Genomic DNA, 22680 nt, shown 5'->3' on the forward strand with positions numbered 1-22680 from the left:
TTACGCATATGCTAAGAAGTGACTCATTAAAATGTTAGTCAAGATATGGAAATTTGAAAAGTCATTACTGTTTACCTCTTGTTAGCTGCTGCTTATCTAAAAGTACAGTCTGTTTGTATTCTTATTCATGGGTGTCATGGCAGGGCTCTCTCATCTCTTAAAAAGTATTGACACTAGAGAGGAGCTGTAGCAAGGCATAGGTTGAGCCAGGACCCTACTATTTAATACTCAGTTCATTCTTGAATGTGGTTGGCCATTTTTGAACTGAGATAAAAAGGGTAAAGTTCTAGTCATAATTTTGAATCTTCTTGGTTTTGCTTGTTTGCATCATAACTTTGACTTTAAGACAAACTGTTTTATGAAACAGAGATGTTGGGAGACTTCCTTATGAGACAGTATTTCCCAAACACAGTTAAAACATAGCTGGATCAAATAATGTATTCAGTCCCACCAACACAGTTCAGTGCCATGTTGTAACTGGGTTCTCCTGATGAAATTGGTTTTATAGGTTAGTAGGAGCTTGTATTAACATTTCTATAGTCATAAGTTTTTTCTGTTTTAAAACTAACTAACAAATTAGCTGATAGTAAAAAGACTGAATATAAATCAAATCATCTAAGGGTACGTCTATACTTACCTCCGGGTCCGGCGGTAAGCAGTCGATCTTCTGGGTTCGATTTATCACTTCTTGTCTAGATGCGATAAATCAATCCCGGAAGTGCTCGCCGTCGATGCCGGTACTCCTGCTCTGCGAGAGGTTATTCACGTAGCTGAAGTTGCGAATCTTAGTTCGAAGTGGGGGGTTAGTGTGGACCAGGCCTAAGTGTAATAGTCAGCAGAATTGCTACTTACAAATACTCTATAGAGATTCAGACTTTCTACATACTCTTGCAGGTTGTGAAATTTGACCCTAAACACTGATGGAGTGAACATCTGATCATTGTAGTCTTTTAGAAATTCATGAAACAGAGGGATCCATATTGGATAAGACCATTGGTCCATCTAGTATGACATCACACCTCTCAGTGGCCAATCCCTCGTGTTTCTTAGGAAGTTCCGACCTTCATTGCGGTATGTTGCACTGTTGCAAGCCTCATCTTACATTGGTGCAGTATGTCTACTTCAGGGAGTTTGTGCTGGTGTAGCTACACTAGTGAAAACCTCCCCAATGTAGACAAACCTTAACTCCCCTTGTCTCCTCTTCAGGTCAAATAATCCTAGCTTTTGAAGGCAATAACAGAAAGATTCTCCTATACCTATAACCGTATCCATTTCCCCCTCTCTGGACTCTGATCTGTTATTTTGAGGTAATCAAAATCAGATACAGTATTCCAGATGGAATGTGCCATTTGTTGTTTGTGGAATTTCTTAATCCGATTGTGAATATACCCAAGCATCCTATTTACTTTGAATGCTAATGCTGTGTGGGCAGAAATCTTCATTGAGCTGTCCATGGTGACTCCCACATCTTTTTCTCAAAAAAGCCCACAACTTCAAAGCCTGTCAGTATATACAAGAACTTTAGACTTTTTGCCAGTGTTGTTTTCTTTACACTTAATGTCTTCAAATTACCAGCCACAAACAAAGCTCAAACTGTAATGGTGTAAATGGAAATCATCTTGCTGTATCCCACTTGTATTGGATCTGATGACTCCAGAGATGCAGACTGGAAAAGACTTGCTCACTTAAGTGAAAGGTGTGTACGAAGTTCACTTCATATTGCCTTAAAATCAAAGGTGTGGGAGGCACAATACTTTTATTGGAAGTCAATAACAGTCTAGGAGATTCATGTTCTGGTGCCAGGTCCACCTTTATTAGGGTGGTGGTGGTGGGGGCAGTCTTGGAAAGGTTTTGGAACGCTGAGGACTTCAGTCTTCCCAACAATGGTTCTCCTGTCATTTTCTGAAGGCTCCTGTGTTGCAGCAACTGTCCCATTGATTCAGGAAGGATGGCTGCAGCTTACGTAAGGCTGTTCTCAAATAACCAAAAGGGTGGTTACAGAGCAATATGAGACTTCCTACCTTGGGCAGAAGGTGCTGCTTGCATAACTCAGTCCATTCTCGTCACGCAGCTCCATATTCTATTGTGTTAATTCTAGACTTGCCATGTGCCCCTGTTGTTGCTATAGAATATTTTAAAAATAAAGAATCAAAACTTTCCTTATTTTCTCCAAGCCTTCACAAGTGCATAACCTTTTTAGAGCAACCCCACAGAAAATAGTTTGAATGGACCTACATCTTGTATCTGGCATGTTCTGTTTTTTTGCAAGTTAATACTAAGAGCAAAGCCAATTAGAAGAAAAATCAACCATGCTGTCTTCCTAGGGTTGTTATAAATTTGTTCGTTTTAGGCTATTGTGGTCACCCATGACTTTATCAGGCACTCCTAAAGCACTAGACATTAGGCCTGTCCTTAGACACTTGGGAGGCTTTCAAAGGCAAAAGGCAGTTGGGTGCCTAACTGCCATCAAATTTCCCTGGGAGTTTGGCACTTAACCGTACCTTTGAGACTCAGTTATTCTGTTGTACATTTAAAAAGTGAGATTCTATTTTTGATCAAAAGAATACATTTAAAAATGTCTAAAATATTCGGTATAAGGCACTGATTAAGTATTCGAGGGGCATTACTTTTTTTTGCTCCGGACAGTACTTGCATTATTGGCTGTGTATTTTTAAAAGTTGAGATGTGAACTTTGAACTATAAAATATCAGAATAGTCCATGTATTAGGGCTGTAAAACTATTAAAAAAAAGTTGCAATTAATCAGTTTTAATCACATTGTTAAACAGTAATAGAATACCAATTTAAATTTATTATAAATATTTTGGATATTTTTCTGCATTTTCAAATATATTGATTTCAATTTCAACATAATGCAAAGTGTATTGTACTCACTATATTTTAATTACAAAAATATGCTGTGTAAAAATGATAAAAGAAATAATATTTTTCAATTCACCTTATACAAGTACTGTAGTGCAGTCTCTTTATCATAGAAGTGCAAGTTATGAATGTAGAATTTATTTTTTACATGGCTGCACTGAAAAACAAAACAATGTAAAACTTTAGAGCCTACAAGTTGAAACATGAAGGAGCATACAAATGTTTAGCATATCTGGTATGTAAATACCTTGCAGTGCTAGCTACAACAGTGCCATGCGGATGCATGTTCTCATTTTCAGGTGATGTAAATAAGAGCGGGCAGCATTATCTCCTGTAAATGTAAACAAATTTGTTTGTCTTAGCGATTGGCTGAACAAGAAGTAAGAATGAGTGGACTATATAGAGTAAATAATTTAATGCTTAAAATCTTGTGTACTGGGCTAATTAGTATTAGCTACAAGACTTGCCAGCGCAGGTAGTTTAATTAAAATTTGATTTCAATCTTATCGTTAGCTGTGAGGTTAAAATTTTGATTTGCTTTGATGCAAGCGTACTGCAGGTGGGTGAATGTTGTGCTGCGGTTTGCCTTACGCATATGCTGACGCATGACATGCATTTAAATCACCAAGAGTTTGTCATCCTCTCCCATGTCCCAAACAGTTTTATAGGTCTTAACATCACTTCTATAATTCAACATTTTTGTATTTAATGTACTAACACTAAAATGTCATAGATATGAAATACAGAATTGATCCCTTTCTTAGATGAAGAAAGCTAATCACAAGACATGTTAAAATTGTTCATGAATGATCACCCGTATTTGTGTATTGTGTAGAAAAAGTGCACTTTTATGACTGAATGGTTTTTACCCTCTCTTTTCCAGTTGAATTAAATACGTTCTTCAGATACTAGCCACCAGGGCCGCCTGGGGGTGGGGGCGGCAAGTGGGGTAACTTGCCCCGGGCCCCACAGGGGCCCCCACGAGAGTTTTTCCTGACAGCCGGGAGTGGAGGGGGCGGTACCAGCTGCTTCTCATACTGGCCGCTCTGCGTCACTACTCTGTGCAGTGCAGCAGCTGCCTGAGAGAGCCTGGTTGGGACACCGGTTCACCCTGCCTACAGCTTGGGCCCGGCTGCCGAGGACAGGCCCCGAGTGAGCCAGAGGCCCCCCTCTCCACCAACACATTTCCGGCCTGCTTGGCCCCAGTCTCCATCAGCTGGGGGAGGGGAGGAGGGAGTGGGCCACCACCAGGCTCTCGCAGGCACCTGCTGCACCGTACAGAGCAGCAACCAGGGATGTAAATAACATGTAAAAACAGTAACCATGTAACTGATTAAAATTCTGTTGGTTACACCGTTAAACGTTTACCCAGGGAACTAGGAGTGCGGGGGGTGCTGCAGCACCCCCACGTTTTACGTGGGGATCCCTGTCCTGTATCCCAGCGAGCCCGGGGTCTCAGGGTGGGGTGCAGGCCCCGGTGCGGATCCCGACAACCGGGATGGACGCTGGCAGCCCGGAGGCTAATCGAAGCGCAGTGATGCAACACCTCATCCACGCTGGCGCTGTGGCACTCCAGAGGGGGTGCAGCAAACGTTATTCCACTTGCTGAAGTGGAGTACCAGCAGCGCTGTAGCCGCGGAGTCAAAGTGCTCTATGTGCCTTGCCAGCATGGACGGGTAGTGAGCTAGGGTGCCCAGGGCTGCTCTTGTTGCACTGTAACTCGCAAGTGTAGCCAAGCCCTAAGTTTGATATGAAAGATGGAGAAACCCTTAGCTAGGTCCCCACTCAGTGTATGGAAAAATATATAGTGTAAGACTTGAATTAGCAAATCAATTCTCTGGAATTAATCCTGTCCTTTTCTTGGTTTTGATCTTTATCTGTAATGCAAGAGTTGTAACTAGCTCTAGAATCTGTCTTCATGAGTAATGCCTCTTAACTTCTGAGCTCTCTTTCTAATATGAATTGGATAATTTCTTGTAACTTAATCAAAGAAGTTTGTTGTTATCCTGAGAGATGATTATAGCTGACATTTTCTACCGAGTTTATTAAGTGTAGCAAAACTTCTATTTATATTCTATATGTTTATGCTTATCCAATAGAAAATTGTCTACTTCATTTATCGTCGTTATGGGATACAGAATATAGAAATAGCTCAGTAGCAGGTATACTGTGGACTAAATAATTGACTGAGAATTAGTGTTTATAAAGTGAATTGAGTGTTCATGAAAAGGGCAAGATTGACAGCCCCAGAGAAGGAAGTATCAAATCCTCTGGAGAAGTAGAGCGTGCCTCTCTCCTAATCTAGAAAGACCACCTCTGCTGGTGAGGTTTGTTGAGATTCAGTGCTAATCATGCTTTTGTCCTTGGAGATTGTCTACAAGAGAACCAACTGTGGTGGTTGGTTTTTTTTTTTTTAGCATAGACGCTTATTCACTGAGTAGTGGACTAAGCCCCCGACTAATTTGTCTCTTGGAATAACTACTGGATTATAACTCTGTTGCTAAAAACCTGGGCTGAAGTTTAACCTGCAACCTAGAAATGGTATGCTCTGTTATCTCCCAAGCCAGCGATTTCTGGAGACTCCAATGTCTAGGGTGACATTTTAACCTATTGTCTCTTAATTAAAAAATCAGTCTGCTAACCCTCTATGAGGTAACAGCATTTTAATGGTATTTGTTAATTGTATGGAACTTTTGAGAAAATGAGCTAGATATTGTAGAACAAGACAGCATACAGGACTTGATGCCTATAAGCACAGATTTTTTTTTTTTTTTTTTTTACTCTGGTCACCGTGACACCCTCCGTTCCATTCAAGTCACAGTTGTCATGTTTATTGTTTATGGTACTTAAATGAAACATTAATCCATTTCCTAATTAATATTTTTAAAAAATTGACTTACTACTTGGTCATACAGCAGAACAAAATATTCAGTGAATAGGTTCAGTTAATTTTACTGGCGTTTATCCCTTAGTACTTGACCATTTGTAGAGATGGTTGATCATTGCAAAGTGTGTCTAATAAAATATTCAGTCAATACTGGTGGAATTAGTCAAAATTTATTCATCAAATGCTATTTGACTACTTGCTACATCTCTCACTTTTCTATGTCTTGGCTTCCCGATTTCAGTCCACTGCTTTTTTTTTTTTTCTTCTCTGTAATGGATCACAGTGTGTCTTCTCCTGAGTTGTCATCTACTCTCATGTGCGCTACCTCCTTGCCATGGTCAACCATGCCTTTCTATCCATAAGATAGGACTACTGTATGCGCTGTACATTGGGCAACACCTTAAAATCATTTGGAAAGTAAAGCTACTGAAAAAGGCATCTACGTTAAGTGATGTTTCTCTCAGAATGCACATCTATTCCATGTTCTGTACTGGCTGACACTGTGGTTTTTGGATGGAGTTTAAGGTGTTCTTTTTGAATATTCTAAAGCCCTGAATGTTTTGGGTTTCACCCACCTTAGGGTATGTCCACAAAGTGATTGCAGCTTGTATAGAACATGCCGGACTACTGGTATCAAAGAAGCTATGGTAGCGCTTAACTTCTTGAGTAATTACCAAGCCTTCTGGGCAGGCTTGTACAGCCTTCACTGAAGTCAGTGCGGCTGCAGCTTCACTGCTACTGGTACCTGAGCTAATCAGCTTAAAATGCTAGCTTGGGTATGTCTAGGTGATCTGTAGTCACATTCTCTGATTGCAGTGTAGACAAACCAGTAGAGACCACCTTGGGTGACCCCACAGTTGCAGTCATCTAGGGTGACCAGACAGCAAGTGTGAAACATTGGGACAGGGGGTGGGGGGGTTAATAGGAGCCTATATAAGAAAAAGACCCCAAAATCAGGACTATGCCTATAAAATCGGGACATCTGGTCACCCTACAGACATCTGAGGTGCATGAGTTAGAGGGTCTTCGGTTTAAATTGGAAGGAGCTACAGGTGGGTGTTCATGGTAAGGGATACTTGACCCTGGAACTCACCTCTTCTCCTTGTTCTACCAGAACCTGGATCTGATGACTTTCAGGGCTTAGTGCAAGACACTGCTATTCTTGTGACCTTTTTATGGGATTGAGGGTTTTGAGAATGGTGTTAGGCAGATGGCTAGAATGAGCCTCTGTTGGCATTGAGTCGGTATAGTTCTATAGGTTTGGATTTCTTCTCATCTAAGATGAATATGCCTTGTCTAGGCTAGAATAAAAGGGGTGTGTGTGAGTTTGCCAGCATGTTCTAACTAAGATGATCTAACAGTGTAACGTAGATAAATCACACTGCTGCTAACACTGGCTTAGCTGGTTGAATGTAAGAACTTTTAGAACATGTTGGTTGGAATGTTAGCTAACACTACATCATTTTTTCATAGTCTAGGTTAGGTATTAGTTGTGCTAAGTTATAGGCCGTTATTTTTCTACTGTGAACAACTTACCTAATGAGATCTTATGAGTTTTCCTTACCACTGTCATTTAGAGTTGCAAACTGCGTTTGCTCTGTGATCTTTAGGTTATTAATTTATCTGCTTAGCTGTGCAGGTCTTGGAGAATGATTTGGGCTATATTTCAAAGGTGCTGCTTAGTTACTAAATACAGTAGCAGAACAGAAATGTACTCTGTAATATCAGAGGTTGGAAAATCTTGGTGCAAATATATAGAAGACAAAGGTAGGAATGCTGCTGCAGCAATACTCAGACAAGCCTACTTGGGACCCTGGGATGTACTCAAGCAGTTACTCCATGCTGCTGTGGTTTCACTGCTATTGTATTTGAAGCTAACTAGATCAAATCTAGCTCTCGTATGTCTACAGATGCTCCAGTCACACCTTGGATTGCAGTGTAGGCATGTACCCAATGACACAGTAAGAAGCATTGCCCCCTGCCTCTGGTGGTATCTGGGAAAGAGTAGTACACTAGGATTTCTGTGCTGCCACTTGGACCTGGCTGAGGGGGCTTATGCTCTTGTCAGTCTCTGGATAATAGGTGTTTTAATTTGAATCTGCCTAAAGGAGGCAGCTCTTTTTTCCACATTCAGAACCTTCTGGTTGCTTTAAGAGCAATTATGTCTCCATAATTCCATCCTTTCCCATAGTCTCTCTTAAGTCTTCCTTCCCTGTGCATAGCACCAATGTCTTCTGGTGCTCATAACGTTACCAAGCATCAGCAGAACTACACTAACACGATTCTAACAGCAGCTTCATTTTTATTCATGCGGCTCTGAACTTAACCTCACCAGTCTCAAATTCACTTTGCTGTTGCTTGACAAATCTGTGTGCAGCAACAGTCGTACTGGACCTTTCCTTAGACTCAGGAAGATAACACTGCATCCGGTTCTTGGTTTTTTGTAATCTTACAGACTAAAAATTTGCTTGTTTGTTTTGAAGAATGAAGGCTTAAACTCCAAAGCAGCGGTTATCAAATTTTCTTTTTCACCATTGGAAATTGTTTAAGATCTTGGTGGACCATTTAATGATCTTTCCAAATGTTGTTTGTACCGTTAGCTAACTATTGTAAAGTGCTTTGGATAAAAGTGCTATATAAAACAACCCAAATAATAATTAACTTTTTTCGTTCTACAAATAAAAACACAGAATTCATATTTTATCAGTTGCCTTACCTTTCTAATGCAATGAATGTGCCCTCTCTCCCCTGCTGCCACAGCCCCCGAGTTGGGGCTGGGAAGGAGGGGGAGTCTCTCTCCCACCACAGCAGCCACAGAGCTGAGGCTGGGAAGGAGGGCCATCTCTCCCCAGCAACCACAGCCCTGGAGCTGGGGAAAGTTGCCTCTTTCTCTGGCCACCACAGCCCGGCATGTCCCAAATTCCCCACACCCCCTCTTGTCACCCCACTGCCCCCTCACACCTACCCCCTATTCCCCCAAAGGCCACCACCTCACCTTACGTGTGCGTCTTCTCCAGGGTCCAGGCATCTAATTAGTGGAGCCACGCCTGCACAGCTCCACTAATTAGGTGGGTGGCCCTTCATTCTCTCATGTGCGGCCACCCAGGAATGCATCTTAGAGGGAACTATCCGCTGACCACCTGAATGGAACTTGTCCGCAGACCACAGTTTGAGAACCTCTGCTCTAAATAAATTAATAGCTTAAATCCCTGAGCAAGCCAGGGAAAAGTTTCTGCATGCAACTGACAGATGGATTTTTTTTTTTTCAGGCCTTGTTATAAATTGTCAGCCCTCTGTATCTTAACATAACATGACTGTAATAACATGACTAATAACAAATTATTTAATATTTATAGTGAGGTAGTGCCCACAAACCATAAAGATTAGGCTAGCACAAACATGAGTGATAGGCCTTGCCTCAAAGAAGCTTGGCATTAAGTTGACCGTTGCATAATGTGGGGCCTGGTAGCCTTTTGTATAGATTTCTATATAAACCTCTACCCCAATATAACGCTGTCCCCGGGAGCCAAAAATCTTACCGTGTTATAGGTAAAACCGCGTTATATCGAACTTGCTTTGATCCCCCGGAGTGCGCAGCCCCGCCCCCTCGGAGCGCTGCTTTACTGCGTTATATCCGAATTCATGTTATATCGGGGTAGAGGTGTACTTAATGCAGGGATCGGCAACCTTTGGCCCGCGGAACGCCAGGGTAAGCACCATGGAGGGCTGGGCCGATTTGTTTACCTGCCGCGTCCGCTGGATCGGCTGATCGTGGATCCCACTGTCCGCAGTTTGCCGCTCTAGGCCAATGGGGGCTGTGGGAAATGGCGCGGGCTGAGGGATGTACTGGCCGTCGCCCCCATTGGCTTGGAACAGTGAACCTGTGGACGCGGCAGTGGCCGAACCTGCAAATGCGGCAGGTAAACAAACCGGCCTGGCCTGCCAGGGTGCTTGGCCTGGCGGTCTGTGTGCCAAAGGTTGCCGATCCCTGACTTAATGGATATGGCATCTTTCAAAGATCAGCCAATTATATTGGTGGTTTCAAACACAACTTTTAAAACTCATTATTACCATGATATTTCGTAGGTCTACACTGGATTCTAATATCTGGAACTCTTATTTGGGTTAACTGCATTTTTTCTATGGAAGAATAAAAGTGAGTGGCTCAAATAATCTGGATATATGTAGTAGTAAGTAATATTGACTACATTCCTATCATGTTAGGGCTTAATTTAAGCAGTGGAATGCTATTCAGAGCATGAACCATTTGCTACAATTTCTGTCATGTATTGGATCAGCTAGCTCGTAAAGGAAAGAATACTCACTTTCATATTTACAGAGTCAAAATAAAATGTTTCTATGTAACTTAGTTTTGGACCCTGCTTTCAAGTGTTCTAGAACTTTCCCGCTAAGCGTTTTATGGGTGTGTATGTAACAAGTATTATGAAAAATTAGAACAACAAATGATTTTTCTTTAGTGTAACCTGTATTTGAATGTTGTGGATATATGTATGTGCACTTATATTGTGGTATACATCCTTTAGGTTAGAGGCTTTCAACCTTTTTTTCATTTGTGGACCCTTAAAAGAAAGTTGAATGGAGGTGCGGATCCCTTTGGAAATCTTAGACACAATCAGTGGAACCCCAGGGGTCTGCAGACCACAGGTTGAAAGCCACTGTTTTAGATGTAGGTTTAATACTGTTTGGGATCTTATATGAGGTAGTCTCTTACAATTTACACCTGTTTAGTATTAGAATGTCCTTTTGGCTTTGGAAGTTGGAAATAGTTTTAGTGGTTTAAACTACTGATGATTCCATAGAGTAGATTTGAAATGCATGCTTTCACTTATTCAAGTTCTGGGCTAGCTCATGCCCTGATTCAGGAAGGTATTTGTGCCTAACCTTTAACTCTTGAGTAGTAAATTCATTTGGGCTTCTCATATGCTTTAAGTCTAGGCATGTGCCCCAATACTTGCTAAAGGCTTTTTAATTTGTGCCGGTCTTCTTCTCCCTCCCTCCCCCCACCCCGCAGACTAGAAACATCTCTTCCCTTGAGGAAACAAATCGGTTACTCACCAATATTCCTAATAAACTCTGAAAGCATTGTTTAATATTGTATGATTGCTAAGAGTTATCCTGGGCTGCTTTGGTAGTTCACGTGATGGAATTTTGTAAATCATGGCTCATTTGAATGTACTCCATATTTCCTTAATCTCAGATTTTTACACAAGTGCTATTCATCTAATATTTTGGAATTAAGTTTTCCATTTCTTTAGAGGCAATTTCTCGAAGCTCTATACAGTAGTATTGCTCTTTTCTGACTAGTTATTGTATTCTGCTGTGGAGTCCCTATGCTTCTGTTGAAGTTAGTCATTTTTGCTAGGTAAAGAATAAGTACACCTCTATCCTGATATAACGCGACCCGATATAACATGAATTTGGATATAATGCGGTAAAGCACCGCTCTGGGCGGGGGAGGGTGCGCACTCCGGCAGATCAAAGCAAGTTCGATATAACGCGGTTTCACCTATAACGCGGTAGGATTTTTTGGCTCCTGAGGACAGCGTCGTATCGGGGTAGAGGTGTACTATCAGCTTTCGCTTGTAGCTGGTTATCGGTAAAAGTTTGGCTGCATCTGAAGTGCACTGGATTGACCCTTAGAATAGAATTGAGTGGTTAGGAGGGAAAAATGGACTATCCCGCAGTGCATGTCTTCTACATATGTCAATTGTGAACATACTGCAATCAATAAGTAAAATAGGATGTTTTGGTGCCCTCTGATGGGTAATCTATAGCTCTCTTTTCTCTGGCTGTATTTCAAAGGTGTTTTCCACAAAAGCTGTTTATTGCAAACACCCTCAGAAATTGAGGAAAAAGTAATGTCCCTGTGCCCAAATGATCCCCATTTGTCATGCTGAGGGCTGATGGTACCAACATAGTCCAGAGTAACCTTGAGGGGACCAGGTTAATGGAAAGCTAGTGTTTAATTTGTCCCAGAAGGTGCAGATAATTCCTCCAATTTAAGAGGCAGAGCCGAGAATCTGGCCCTAAAACTTACTTCGTTCTCTGCCTGTCTGTTCTGAATGACCCCTTCCTATGGGAAACCATTAAAAAATATCTAAAAGTGTGCATATGTTGATCTAAGACTTTATAGCACTCACGTACATAGTGTATTATTCTTTAAAGGGAAATTACAAGAGGGCTGCAAGACAATTCTGCCTACTGGTTACTAGTGCATTTTTGAAATGGAGTATACTGAAGCCTATCTGTAAGGGTGGATTGATTTAAATCACTGACTTTTTAATCATGGTTTAAATAATAAATTGTAATCTTATGCATTCTTACATTTTAGGTGCTTTCCTAAAGAAAGGTTGATTATCATTGGTTGGTAATCATTAACATATGATTTGCAAAAAAAATAAAATAGCCTTTTTGCTAAATTTGGTACTTCTTGCTAACCAAGAGGATATACTATATATACACACTTATTTAAGCAATTATATAGCTTAAGTTTTTTAATGTTAGAAGATGGTGAATGACATTTCTTATTTGTTAGATTAATTTTTTTTACGCATGATTTGTCAACCACATGCACTTGAATGGAAGTTGGAATTCAATAAAAAATGCACAAAAACATCATATTAGAATTGTTTTTTAAAATCTACCTTAAATGTGCTGGCTACATTTAAAAAAAAGTTTATCAAAATGTTTTGTTTTTTAAATAAAAAAAAATCACTTTTTAAAGCAGAGGAAGTATAATCTGTGGTTAATGAATTTAACTGATTGTTTCTGATCACCATGTCCAAGATTTTTAGAACTAGTAGAGCTCGACCTCTCATATCTCATTTTTATTCATCGACTGGAAGATTTCCTGATTGTTTCCCAGTAGATTTTTCAACTTTAAGTGAACTAGTCATGAACTGAACTAGTTAAATGAACTGAAATGACGAAAACTTTCTTTCTGCATCTGCGAAAGAGGCTACTGCTGTCAAAAGCTGGTGTAGCACTTCAGCAAACTCTGGCTCAAAGTTCATTGTTTGACTTTTAAAAAAAGTTCAGCAGTTAACATTAAATGAAATGGTAAATTAAACACACAAATAATATTAATTCTAATTATTATAGTAAGTTTAGGTCTTCGTAGAAGTTATTTCAAAATTATTTGAAATTATAAATTAAAAAAAAAATCAAATCCAACTTAAATAAAAATCTTTTTTTTTTTTTTTAAATCCACCCTGCTGTTTGGTCTATATGGTCATTTGGATTGTACAGAAAAAATTATACTTTTAATAGCATTCCTTATTGGATAAAATTTCCAACTTCTTTAGGATGCCAGTGCTCTTGTCTTCCTTCATTGAGTTTTTTACTCCTATGTCTGTTGGTTACATCTTTTGGAGGGATTAATATGATGCAAGTATAAAAGATTGCAAAAAATATAGTTTAAACATGAAGGATAGTTCTAATTCTGCTCACTTGCTTGTATTGTTTTGACCATCTATAAAATTCACTAAAGGATAAGAATCTTGGTCATTAGGGACTCTTTCTTTTGTAGTAAATATTTAAACATTTAAAACTCCACTACTGTGGAAAAAATTGGCATTATGCAGATTGCATTCACTTTGCAGTTTCATTTTAAAATTCTAAATTTAAACATTGAGCAATAAAACCTTACAAAAATGTCTGAAGTTCCAAGCAGAGTGATCAGTGGAGTGGACATGGAGGCTTTAATTCAGAACTTTCTTAAAGGGCCCTGGAGCAAAGGTGTTGTGGTGGTTTTGGTTCAAAACTGATCATGGATTGCTCTCATTTGACTTGTGCCAATATTTTTGTTACACACTTGCTTCTTGTTTACTTGCTGTCATGATGTAATAGTTACTCAGGAAAGGTAAGCAAGCCTGTTGATTAGTTGGCCTCAATAGCACTGACTTAGAGGTAAAAAACCACTGTTCCATCCAAAGTCCTACATTACATAATCCACAATATTTTTGTTTAATCGAGGCTGTGAGTTCTCTCTTTTTACTTCTGCTTCATATTAGGAAGCCTGAGGAATTCGGAAAAATATATTTTTCCTGCCTTAGCATAAGAAATGTGTCCACATATTTATAAACCATTGAAAGTCTGTTTTTAAGAGCACAGGGACACGGCATCTGTCCTCTTCAGAACAAAGAATAGAAAATGAGTTGGAATGTGACACTTGTGAGCAAGAGGAATCTGGCTGAGTTCCGAGCTTATATGTACAAGGGGCAGTTTAAAGGAAGGTGGAAAATATTCTATTAGAATTTCTTGGAATGATGCAAATTCCATGAATGGAATTGAGGTTAATCTGGCAGTAACTTTTTGTGCCACAACACAACCAATAAATAATATATAAAATGTATTAATTAGGGCTGTCAACCGATTTAAAAAAAATTAATTGCGTTATTAATTGCACTGTTAAATGGTACTGTATTATTTAAATCAGGGGTCGGCAACCTACGACACACGTGCCAAAGGTGGCACGCGAGTCAATTTTTGATAACACGCGGCACGGGCTGAGCCACTCAGCCCGCTGCTGCTCTGGGGTTTCCACCGCTGGCTCCTGCCAGCCGGGATCCCACCGCTGGTTCCACTCAGCACCCACTGCTGGCCTGGGTGAAGGAACCCCAGGCTGGCAGCAGGCTGAGGCCCTGGCTGGCAGGAGCCAGTGGCCGAAACTCCAGAGGGGCGGCGGGCTGAGCCGCTCAGTTGCTGCTCTGGGGTTCCAGCCCCACTCACCTTGTGCAGGCCCCCTGCTAGACAGGATCCAGGCCTCTGGCCCTGCTTAGCGCTACTAGCCGCCAGCTCCACTCACCTCACCTGCCGATCTGGGATTCCAGCCGCTGACCTCGTGCCAGCCGGGGTCTGGATCTCCAGTCTTGCTCAGTCTGCTTTCCGCCCTGGAGTCCCAGCAGGCCACCCTGGGCTCTGCTCCTGGCCTTGGATCCGTGCTCTGCAGCCTCCCCACTGTGGCCCACTGTCCCCAGCCTGGGACAGTGAGGGTTGCACAAAGGCAAGAGGGGGTGCTGAGCTTAAAATTGCTTATATCAGACCACACTGCGTTTGACCTTGTGCCTGCCTTCTATCGCCATTTTTTCCCCCACTGAGCGTTGAAGAGAACACTTGACAAAATGGCAGCTCCTAAGAAAGCGAAGCCAGATGTCCGATCATTTCAGCCTCCTTGGACAGATGCACTTATGAAAGTGTTGTTTGTCGCACATCAAGTGTTCGACATTTTGAAACGAAGCACGAGAACCTTTTTTGATGAAGCAAACAAGACTGAATCAATCAAAAAGGCAGTAGCAGCCTATGAGAAGCAAAGCAGTGTTTTTAAAAGCTTAAGTGTAAGTAAAAATCAAGCTACAGAAGGAAGTTACAAGATTGCACAGTGAATTGCAAAAAATGGAAAGCTGTATACAGATGGGAAATATATAAAAAGTTTTTCTCAGCAGTTCGGAGATTTTGTTCAATGATTTGCCAAAGAAAGATACAATCATATCTAGAATAAAAGAACTGCCCATCTCTGCCAGAACAGTTGAGAGAAGCGTAAGTGAAATGGCAGAAAACATTAAGGAAAAGCAGACTGCATTGCAAGGCACAGCAGTGTTTAGTGTTGCAGTTGATGAGAGCGTGGATATAAACGACGTTCCACGTTTGGCAGTTGTTGCAAGATACTGTGCTTCCAATGAAATCCAAGAGGAACTTTGTTGCCTAAAACCTCTGCATGGCACAATAAAGGGGGAAGATATACTGGAAAGTTCTGTAAACCGTTTTGAAGAACGAGGAGTTGACATCAGAAAAATATTTTGTGTGACAACAGATGGTGCTCCTGCCATGGTCGGAAAACAGAAGGGATTTGTAAAGTTACTTGAAGGTCAAATTGGCCATCCGACAGTCAAATTTCACTGCATCATCCATCAAGAAAACCTGTGTGCTAAAATTTCTAATTCAGAGCTGCTTAATGTGATGAATACAGTGGTGCGAATTGTGAATTTCCTTGTTGCTCGATCTGCTTCGACTCAGACAATTTCAAGCACTGCTAGAAGAGATGGACAGTGCTTATAACGACATCCCACTTCACAGCAACATTCGGTGGCTAAGTCGTGGCAAGGTTTTGGTGCGCTTTGTAAACTATTTTGGTGCAATCAAGACCTTTTTGTCGGAAAAAGAACATAACTACCCCTAACTGGATGATGACAAATGGCTGTGTAAGCTCGTGTTTCTGACTATCACCGCTCACCTAAATGAATGCAACCTCTGTCTCCAGGGTGCAGGGCAAACAGTTCTGGATCTTTATGAAGCCTAGAAAGCATTTGTTGTGAAACTAGAAGTTTTTTCCAGAGAGATTTAAACTTCTATTTTCCGCTATCGATACGATGCACTGTCAATGTCGATGAGATTGGAAAGTACATGCAAGAACTGGAATCAGAATTTTCTGACAGATTTCAAGATTTACAGCGATTTTGGCCCAATGCTTTCTTTTCTAATTAAACCTGAAAAGTTCAATGAAAGCGACTTGGATTGGTCTGTATTTCAGTGGATGGGTGTTGAAGATTTCGAAATGCAACTCATTCAGTTAAAAAGCTCAGAATTGTGGACATCAAAGTTTGTGGATCTGCGGAGTGCACTTGAAGCTACCATGAGAGATCATGGGGCCTCTATTCTGACCTGCTGGACGTCCCTGCCAGTGAAATTTAACTGTTTGAAGAAAATTGTGTTTGCAGTGCTTTCAGCATTTGGATCCACATACCTGTGTGAACAGGTATTTTCACACATGAAATCTGTCCTCTGTCCCTCTTGGAGCCGATTAACAAGTGATCACTCAGAAGCCTGTGTGCAGCTTAAAGTATTTAAATACATGCCAGACATTGGAAAAGCAAGGGCAAGGATCACACTAAACTGATAAGATCTGCATTCTAATTTAATTTTTAAATCTTCTGAAAGATTTTGAAAACCTTGTTTACTTTACATATAACAGTAGTTCGGTTATATATTATAGACTTATAGAGGGACCTTTTAAAAAATGTTAAAATGTATTACCGGCACGCGAAGCCTTAAATTTGAGTGTATAAATGAAGACTTGGCACACCGCTGCTGAAAGGTTGCCGACCCCTGGTTTAAATATTTGTGGATGTTTTTTCTACATTTTCAAACATATTTATTTCAATTACAAGACAGAACACACAGCGTACAGTGCTCACTTCATATTTATTTTTTGCTTACAAATATTTGCACTGTAAAAAACAAAAGAAAGGAGAGATTAATAAGATGGGGACTTTTCAGCTTGGAAAAGAGACGGCTAAGGGGAGATATGATTGAGGTCTATAAAATCGTGACTGGTGTAGAGAAAGTAGATAAGGAAGTGTTTATTACTTCTCAGAACACAAGAACTAGGGGTCACCAAATGAAATTAATAGGCAACAGGTTTAAAACAAATAAAGGGAAGTATTTCTTCACATAATGCACAGTCAACCTGTGGAACTCCTTGCCAGAGGATGTTGTGAAGGCCAAGACTATAACGGGATTTAAAAAAGAACTAGATAAATTCATGGAGGATAGGTCCATCAATGGCCATTAACCAGGATGGGCAGGAATGATGTCCCTAGCCTCTGTTTGCCAGAAGCTGGGAATGGGCCACAGGGGATGGATCACTTGATGATTACCTATTCTGTTCATTCCCTCTGGGGCACCTAGCACTGGCCATTGGTGGAAGACAGGATACTGGGCTAGATGGACCTTTGGTCTGACCCAGTAGGGCCGTTCTTATGACAGTGATTTCTTGTCAGTTTTACAAATTCTGCTATCTAATATGAAAATTGGGCAGTAGTAGTGGTTATCAAAATGCAGGGCCTTGTGTTTATAAAGTACATAAACATTCAACAATTTATGTAATATTTATGTTTATCGTTGAAAAGTCAAGCTTTCAAATGCTAGGCAACGGCAGAAATGACTATTGTTTGTAAGCCCTTACTTCTGCTCCTTTATGTGCATTATGATGCAGTCTTTAATTAAAACAATCGCATACTAGTTTTTCCCCACAAGATTCCTGACTATTTAATGAGCAGAACACCATCACATGCAATTGTACAGTTAATCCACTGAATAAATAATCAGCAAGGTTTGAACCTAGAACCTTCAGCGGTGCTGCAGAAATCTCTGCTACTTGAATTCGGGAAGTAATAACCACCTTCTTTCTGCTAGCTACTGTAATCTTCTGTGGAATAGCTGGAGGGTGCACATATAACTCACTGAAACACACGACTACTTACATAAAAGTAGTCCCACTTTACTGATGACATACTTAAAGTGCACAGATTTGGAGTCACTTTCTGATGATAGGCAGTGTGGCTAAGTGGCAGAATGTAGAGTCTGGTGTATTGGAGACCTGGATTTTATTGCTAGCTCTATGAGAACTGACTGTACAACCTATTGGATTTTTCTTCTGCAAAGTGGACATGGACAAGGCAGTGTGTGGAGGGGCTGATGCTTTTCCTTCTCAGTGGTTTGAGCATTGGCCTGCTAAACCCAAGTTTGTGAGTTCAATCCTTGAGGGGGCCCTTTAGGGATCTGGGGCAAAAATCTGTCTGGGGATTGGCCCTGCTTTGAGCAGGGGGTTGGAGTCACTAGATGACCTCCTCAGGTCCCTTCCAACCCTGAGATTCTATGATTTGCGGCATTGCTTATATTAGAGGTTAGGGAATTCAGAGAATTAACACCAGTCAGAAGAGCTGTTTCCAGCTCAGTCCTCTGTAGGACAAAGGTTATCTCTGTAAAGGTGGTGATTGTCTCTTATCTGTGCAATCTGTTCTGGTCTGTGTGGCTGCTCTAGAATGTTGCAGGAGGGTAGGCAGGACTGGGGAACATATGCACAGTGCAGATTGAATGCTCAGAATTAAATACAAGCTTCTAGCAAGTTCTTCTGTGCATGCAAATAGGAATTTTCTGTGGCTTATTCCTTGATCAAATCTGTCTTGATTTTCATGCGGATAGCAAAAGGCACTTTTCTAACCCTAGGACTATTGCTCCTTGTAACTTCATATTCCTACTCCAAGCCCCTGAGATGCTAGAAATATTTAAAAGAAATAAATCAAGTCGTCCATTTGCCAACAATAACAAAATTCCCCAACCAAGGTAAAAATTGCCTGTTTTTAATTAAATTCGTTCAGCTAAAATGGTGCAAACATTTCTGAGAAACTATCAAAGAAAATCAACTGGAGGCAGCAAACGTCCACTGAAAATTTGCCTTACTGTCTTAGAGCTGCTGTAAACCAGTGGTTCTCAACCTTTCCAGACTACTGTACCCCTTTCAGGAGTCTGATTTGTCTTGCATATCCCCAAGTTTCACCTCACTTAAAAACTATTTGCTTACAAAATCAGACATAAAAATACTAGTCTCACAGCACACTAGTACTGAAAAATTGCTTACTTATTTTTACGATATAATTACAAAAAAATCAATTGAAATATAAATATTGTACTTATATTTGTGTACAGTATATAGAGCAATATAAACAGGTCATTGTCTGTATGACATTTTAGTTTGTACTGACTTAGCTAGAGCTTTTTCTAGTCTATTGTAAAACTAGGCAAATATTTAGCTACATTAATGTACCCCCTGGAAGATCTCTGTGTACCCCCAGGGTGAGAACCACTGCTATAAACTACCAGGACCTATGTAAATGCACAATGTGATGTCACTAGGGTGCATCAGAAGGAAGTACAGTGGCAATGGTAGTGAAGCAAAGAAACCAGGTTTTGGATGAGTGGCTACAGATGGAGAAATGTCTCTTTGAGGCCTATAGCTGAGAGGAAATCCCATTGAGCTATGACTTAATTTTTGTATCCTTCTTTTGAGACCAATGTTTTGTATAGGGACTTTGTATTGTAGAGCAATCTTGATCAGAAATGAAAGATGAACTTAAAGTGGACAGATGTATTCAAGAGGCTGCTCTTATTCGACAACCTGCCATCTGAATTGACCATTCCATAGTATCCTGAAATGTATTGAGTACAATGGTACGTGTCTTTCATCAGAAGACTAGCTCCATTTGAGCACCTGATTTTTGTTAGTTCCTGGAATGATCATTTAAGACAGGTTTCATGATCCTTTATTTAGGTGCTGATAGTTTGATTTTTGTATAAGACACGGGGAGACAGTTCCTGCCCCAAGAAGCTTTCAGTCAAAACCAGAGACCTAATTAAAGTGGATAAAAGCAAGAAAATTGATTTCTCTGTTACCTGTCCTTAATTTTGTCCATTGTGCTTGAAAGATTTTTAGTCCTCTGAAAAGTGGGTAATTTTAAATGCCGACAACTTATGGTACCACTGCCACCATGCTGGATCTATCAAAGATATTTTGAAGGATTCTCTTGCCTTGATATTGAAGAGCATGTAGATTTAACTGTGACAAGTTATCAGTAGAATTGTTAGCATCTTTACAAATGTATGTGTTAGGTCATATGCAGAATACATATAGAAATATAAAGTACCACTTACATATGCATGGCACTTGCTTTTAAATTTCTATAAACAAGATGTGTATGTAATATATAATGGTTATGATTTTCAAAAGTTATTAGTGATTTTGTCTTTATTAATATGTAATCTTTAGCCAAATTATTGGCTAAGATCAATATTTGGGTAAGCACATGCTTAGTTCCTATTGATGTTAGTGGGAGCTAATCATAGACTTGAAGTTAAGCATGTGCTCAAGTGCTATTCTTAATCGGGGCCAAAGCATCTGCACACCTTGTTTTAATTGAGAGCCAGCTGAAGTCCTCAGACCAGTATGGTGAATGTTGCATCTCTTTTAAAAGTGGTAGTGCTTCAAGCTCTTCTTTTTCTGAGCTGGTAACTTTGCTAGATTTCAGTATGATGCAAATTTAAAATACCTTTATAAGGTTTTGAAAACTGAATTATCTACATATTTATCACACATACCTTTTTGAGTCATGTGGCCTCTGATATTTTTATTGGAGGCATAATTTATGACTTGATTAAATGGAAGTAATTTGCCAAACTTAGATCCCGATTTGAGTTTGGATGAAACTGATCTCAAAAAGCAGATTGGTAGGTGAGGGAGAATTGAGATATTAACTTCAGAGAAGCATTCTTGTAGATAAACTGCCTTCTGGTCTACGAGGGATCCATACTTCTGAAGCTGAAAAAGTAAGAGTGCTGTTGTAAACTGGTGGAATAACTTGGCAGAAAGTCCTAGAAGGATTCTTCTGCCAGAGATAGTGATTATAATTAGTAAAATAATGTAGTATTAGAAAGTATACACTCCCTAGACTGTACAATGGAAGGGGGAAGATGAGCTGGAGTTAAGTACTTCTTCACTAAAGAGCAGATAGTGCTCCTGCCATTCAAACAACTTAAAATACATATGAACTAAACTGGAAAATACAAGTTACTTGCTTTGGGATTTAAAGTAACTGATTCTGGTTAGCTCAACATGTTGTTCTTGAGAATTGTGCTTAAGGATGTGACCTTCTAATGTTCAGGCTTCTGCCTAGTAAGAATAATGTAGGGAAAATGTCCTACATAGTGCAGAAGAGTTAAATCAGATGATACAAAGGCCTCTTGGGGCCAAAAATACTGTATTTGTAACTGAGGAAAGGTGTTAATTTACTGTGTGAAATTTCCAAAACCGTACCAGGTTTTGGATTAAACAAAATGAACTTTTTATTGTCCAGGAATTCCAGGAACTTGCTAATGTTAAATTGTGACCCAGTTCCTGCTACAAGTTTTCCTCTCACATAAAGACCTAGATTTCAGAGAAATGAGATGCTTGTGATTGAATTACATACACTGGATCCTGAATTTTCTACTGTGTGTCATTGACTTGAAAAGTAGTACTTGGTCGAGGGAGATAAAAATTTCCTGCCATCTTGTGTAAATGATATTGTTTTAATGTACTGACAGTTTTATCCTTTATTTCTGGTGTTTGATCAATTACGTTTCCAACTGTTTTGTAAGTTTTCTTTTAAATTTCAAATTACAGGTTCACGACTAGCTCTGGCAAGACTTCTTTCAGGTGAGTGTCTCGTCTGGACAGATTACATTACTACTTAATACATTGACCAACAGGCTGTCTCTTCTTGGACTCATTAGGCTTTTGAAGTTTAATATTGGATTCCATGTTTTCCTTTTATAACTGACTTGAAAACTAAATTAATATTTCAAATTCATTTTTTTCCATTTCCTATCTACCTCACCCCTCATGCTTACCCCATTGGTCATCTCACAGCTATTGATAAGCTGTTGCTATTCCAGAAAATGTACTACCACATTTGATGAGCATTGATATTGTCTAAAGGACAGAGTTTGTTCTATTTAGAAGTATGCTGATGAATTGAAAAGCCATAGTGGTGATTGATAGGGAGGAAATGTGGCTTTGTAGTGAGTATGGAACTGGTAGCCAGGACTCATTGGTTCTGTTTCCAGCTGTTGCTGACTTGAACTCTGACCTTGGTGTTACCAGTTTTGCCCATTACTTTGGGGTATGCTCATTTATTAGGGTTACTCTTCTGGGGTGGGGGGTGTTTCTGTAATTCTATCAATGTACTGCTTGTGTCATCTGTGCTCTCATATGGAGCTCTACTTCTCCCTTCTGCAAGTTCCCTCCCAGTAGAGCTATCCTGCAGGACCTCGGTTCCCCAGGGCTGGGTTCTTCCAGCCCCACAATCAGACGAACACACACACATTAACAGAGCGCATCTGACAGGACCCGGTTAATCAGCACTCCCAAGCTGACTCCTAATATGTCCCTGGACTTGGTAGGCTGGGTCGAGCAGCACTTCCAAGCTGTCACCCTCATATGCCCCAGGTTCAGCACGTCCCTATCCCCACTTTCATGTTATAATTGTTCTGGTAATAGGGTGGCCAGATGTCCCGATT

General features: G+C 40.3%; 1 protein-coding gene across 4 annotated transcripts in view; it reads left to right on the forward strand.

Annotated features, from left to right (window-relative positions):
• DGCR2 (DiGeorge syndrome critical region gene 2) overlaps window positions 1-22680 on the forward strand; it is a 71187-nt gene that overhangs the window by 1876 nt on the left and 46631 nt on the right. For 2 of the 4 annotated variants that reach the window (XM_034790694.1, XM_034790695.1), the window contains exon 2: window positions 21785-21817. The exons of the other annotated variants lie outside the window; for them this stretch is intronic. In XM_034790694.1, coding sequence (XP_034646585.1) covers window positions 21785-21817 — 33 coding nt within the window. The remainder of the gene's footprint in view (window positions 1-21784; window positions 21818-22680) is intronic. 4 annotated transcript variants of the gene reach the window in all.

The sequence above is a fragment of the Trachemys scripta genome, chromosome 15, assembly GCF_013100865.1.
Source record: "Trachemys scripta elegans isolate TJP31775 chromosome 15, CAS_Tse_1.0, whole genome shotgun sequence".
NCBI classification, from domain to species: Eukaryota; Metazoa; Chordata; order Testudines; family Emydidae; genus Trachemys; species Trachemys scripta.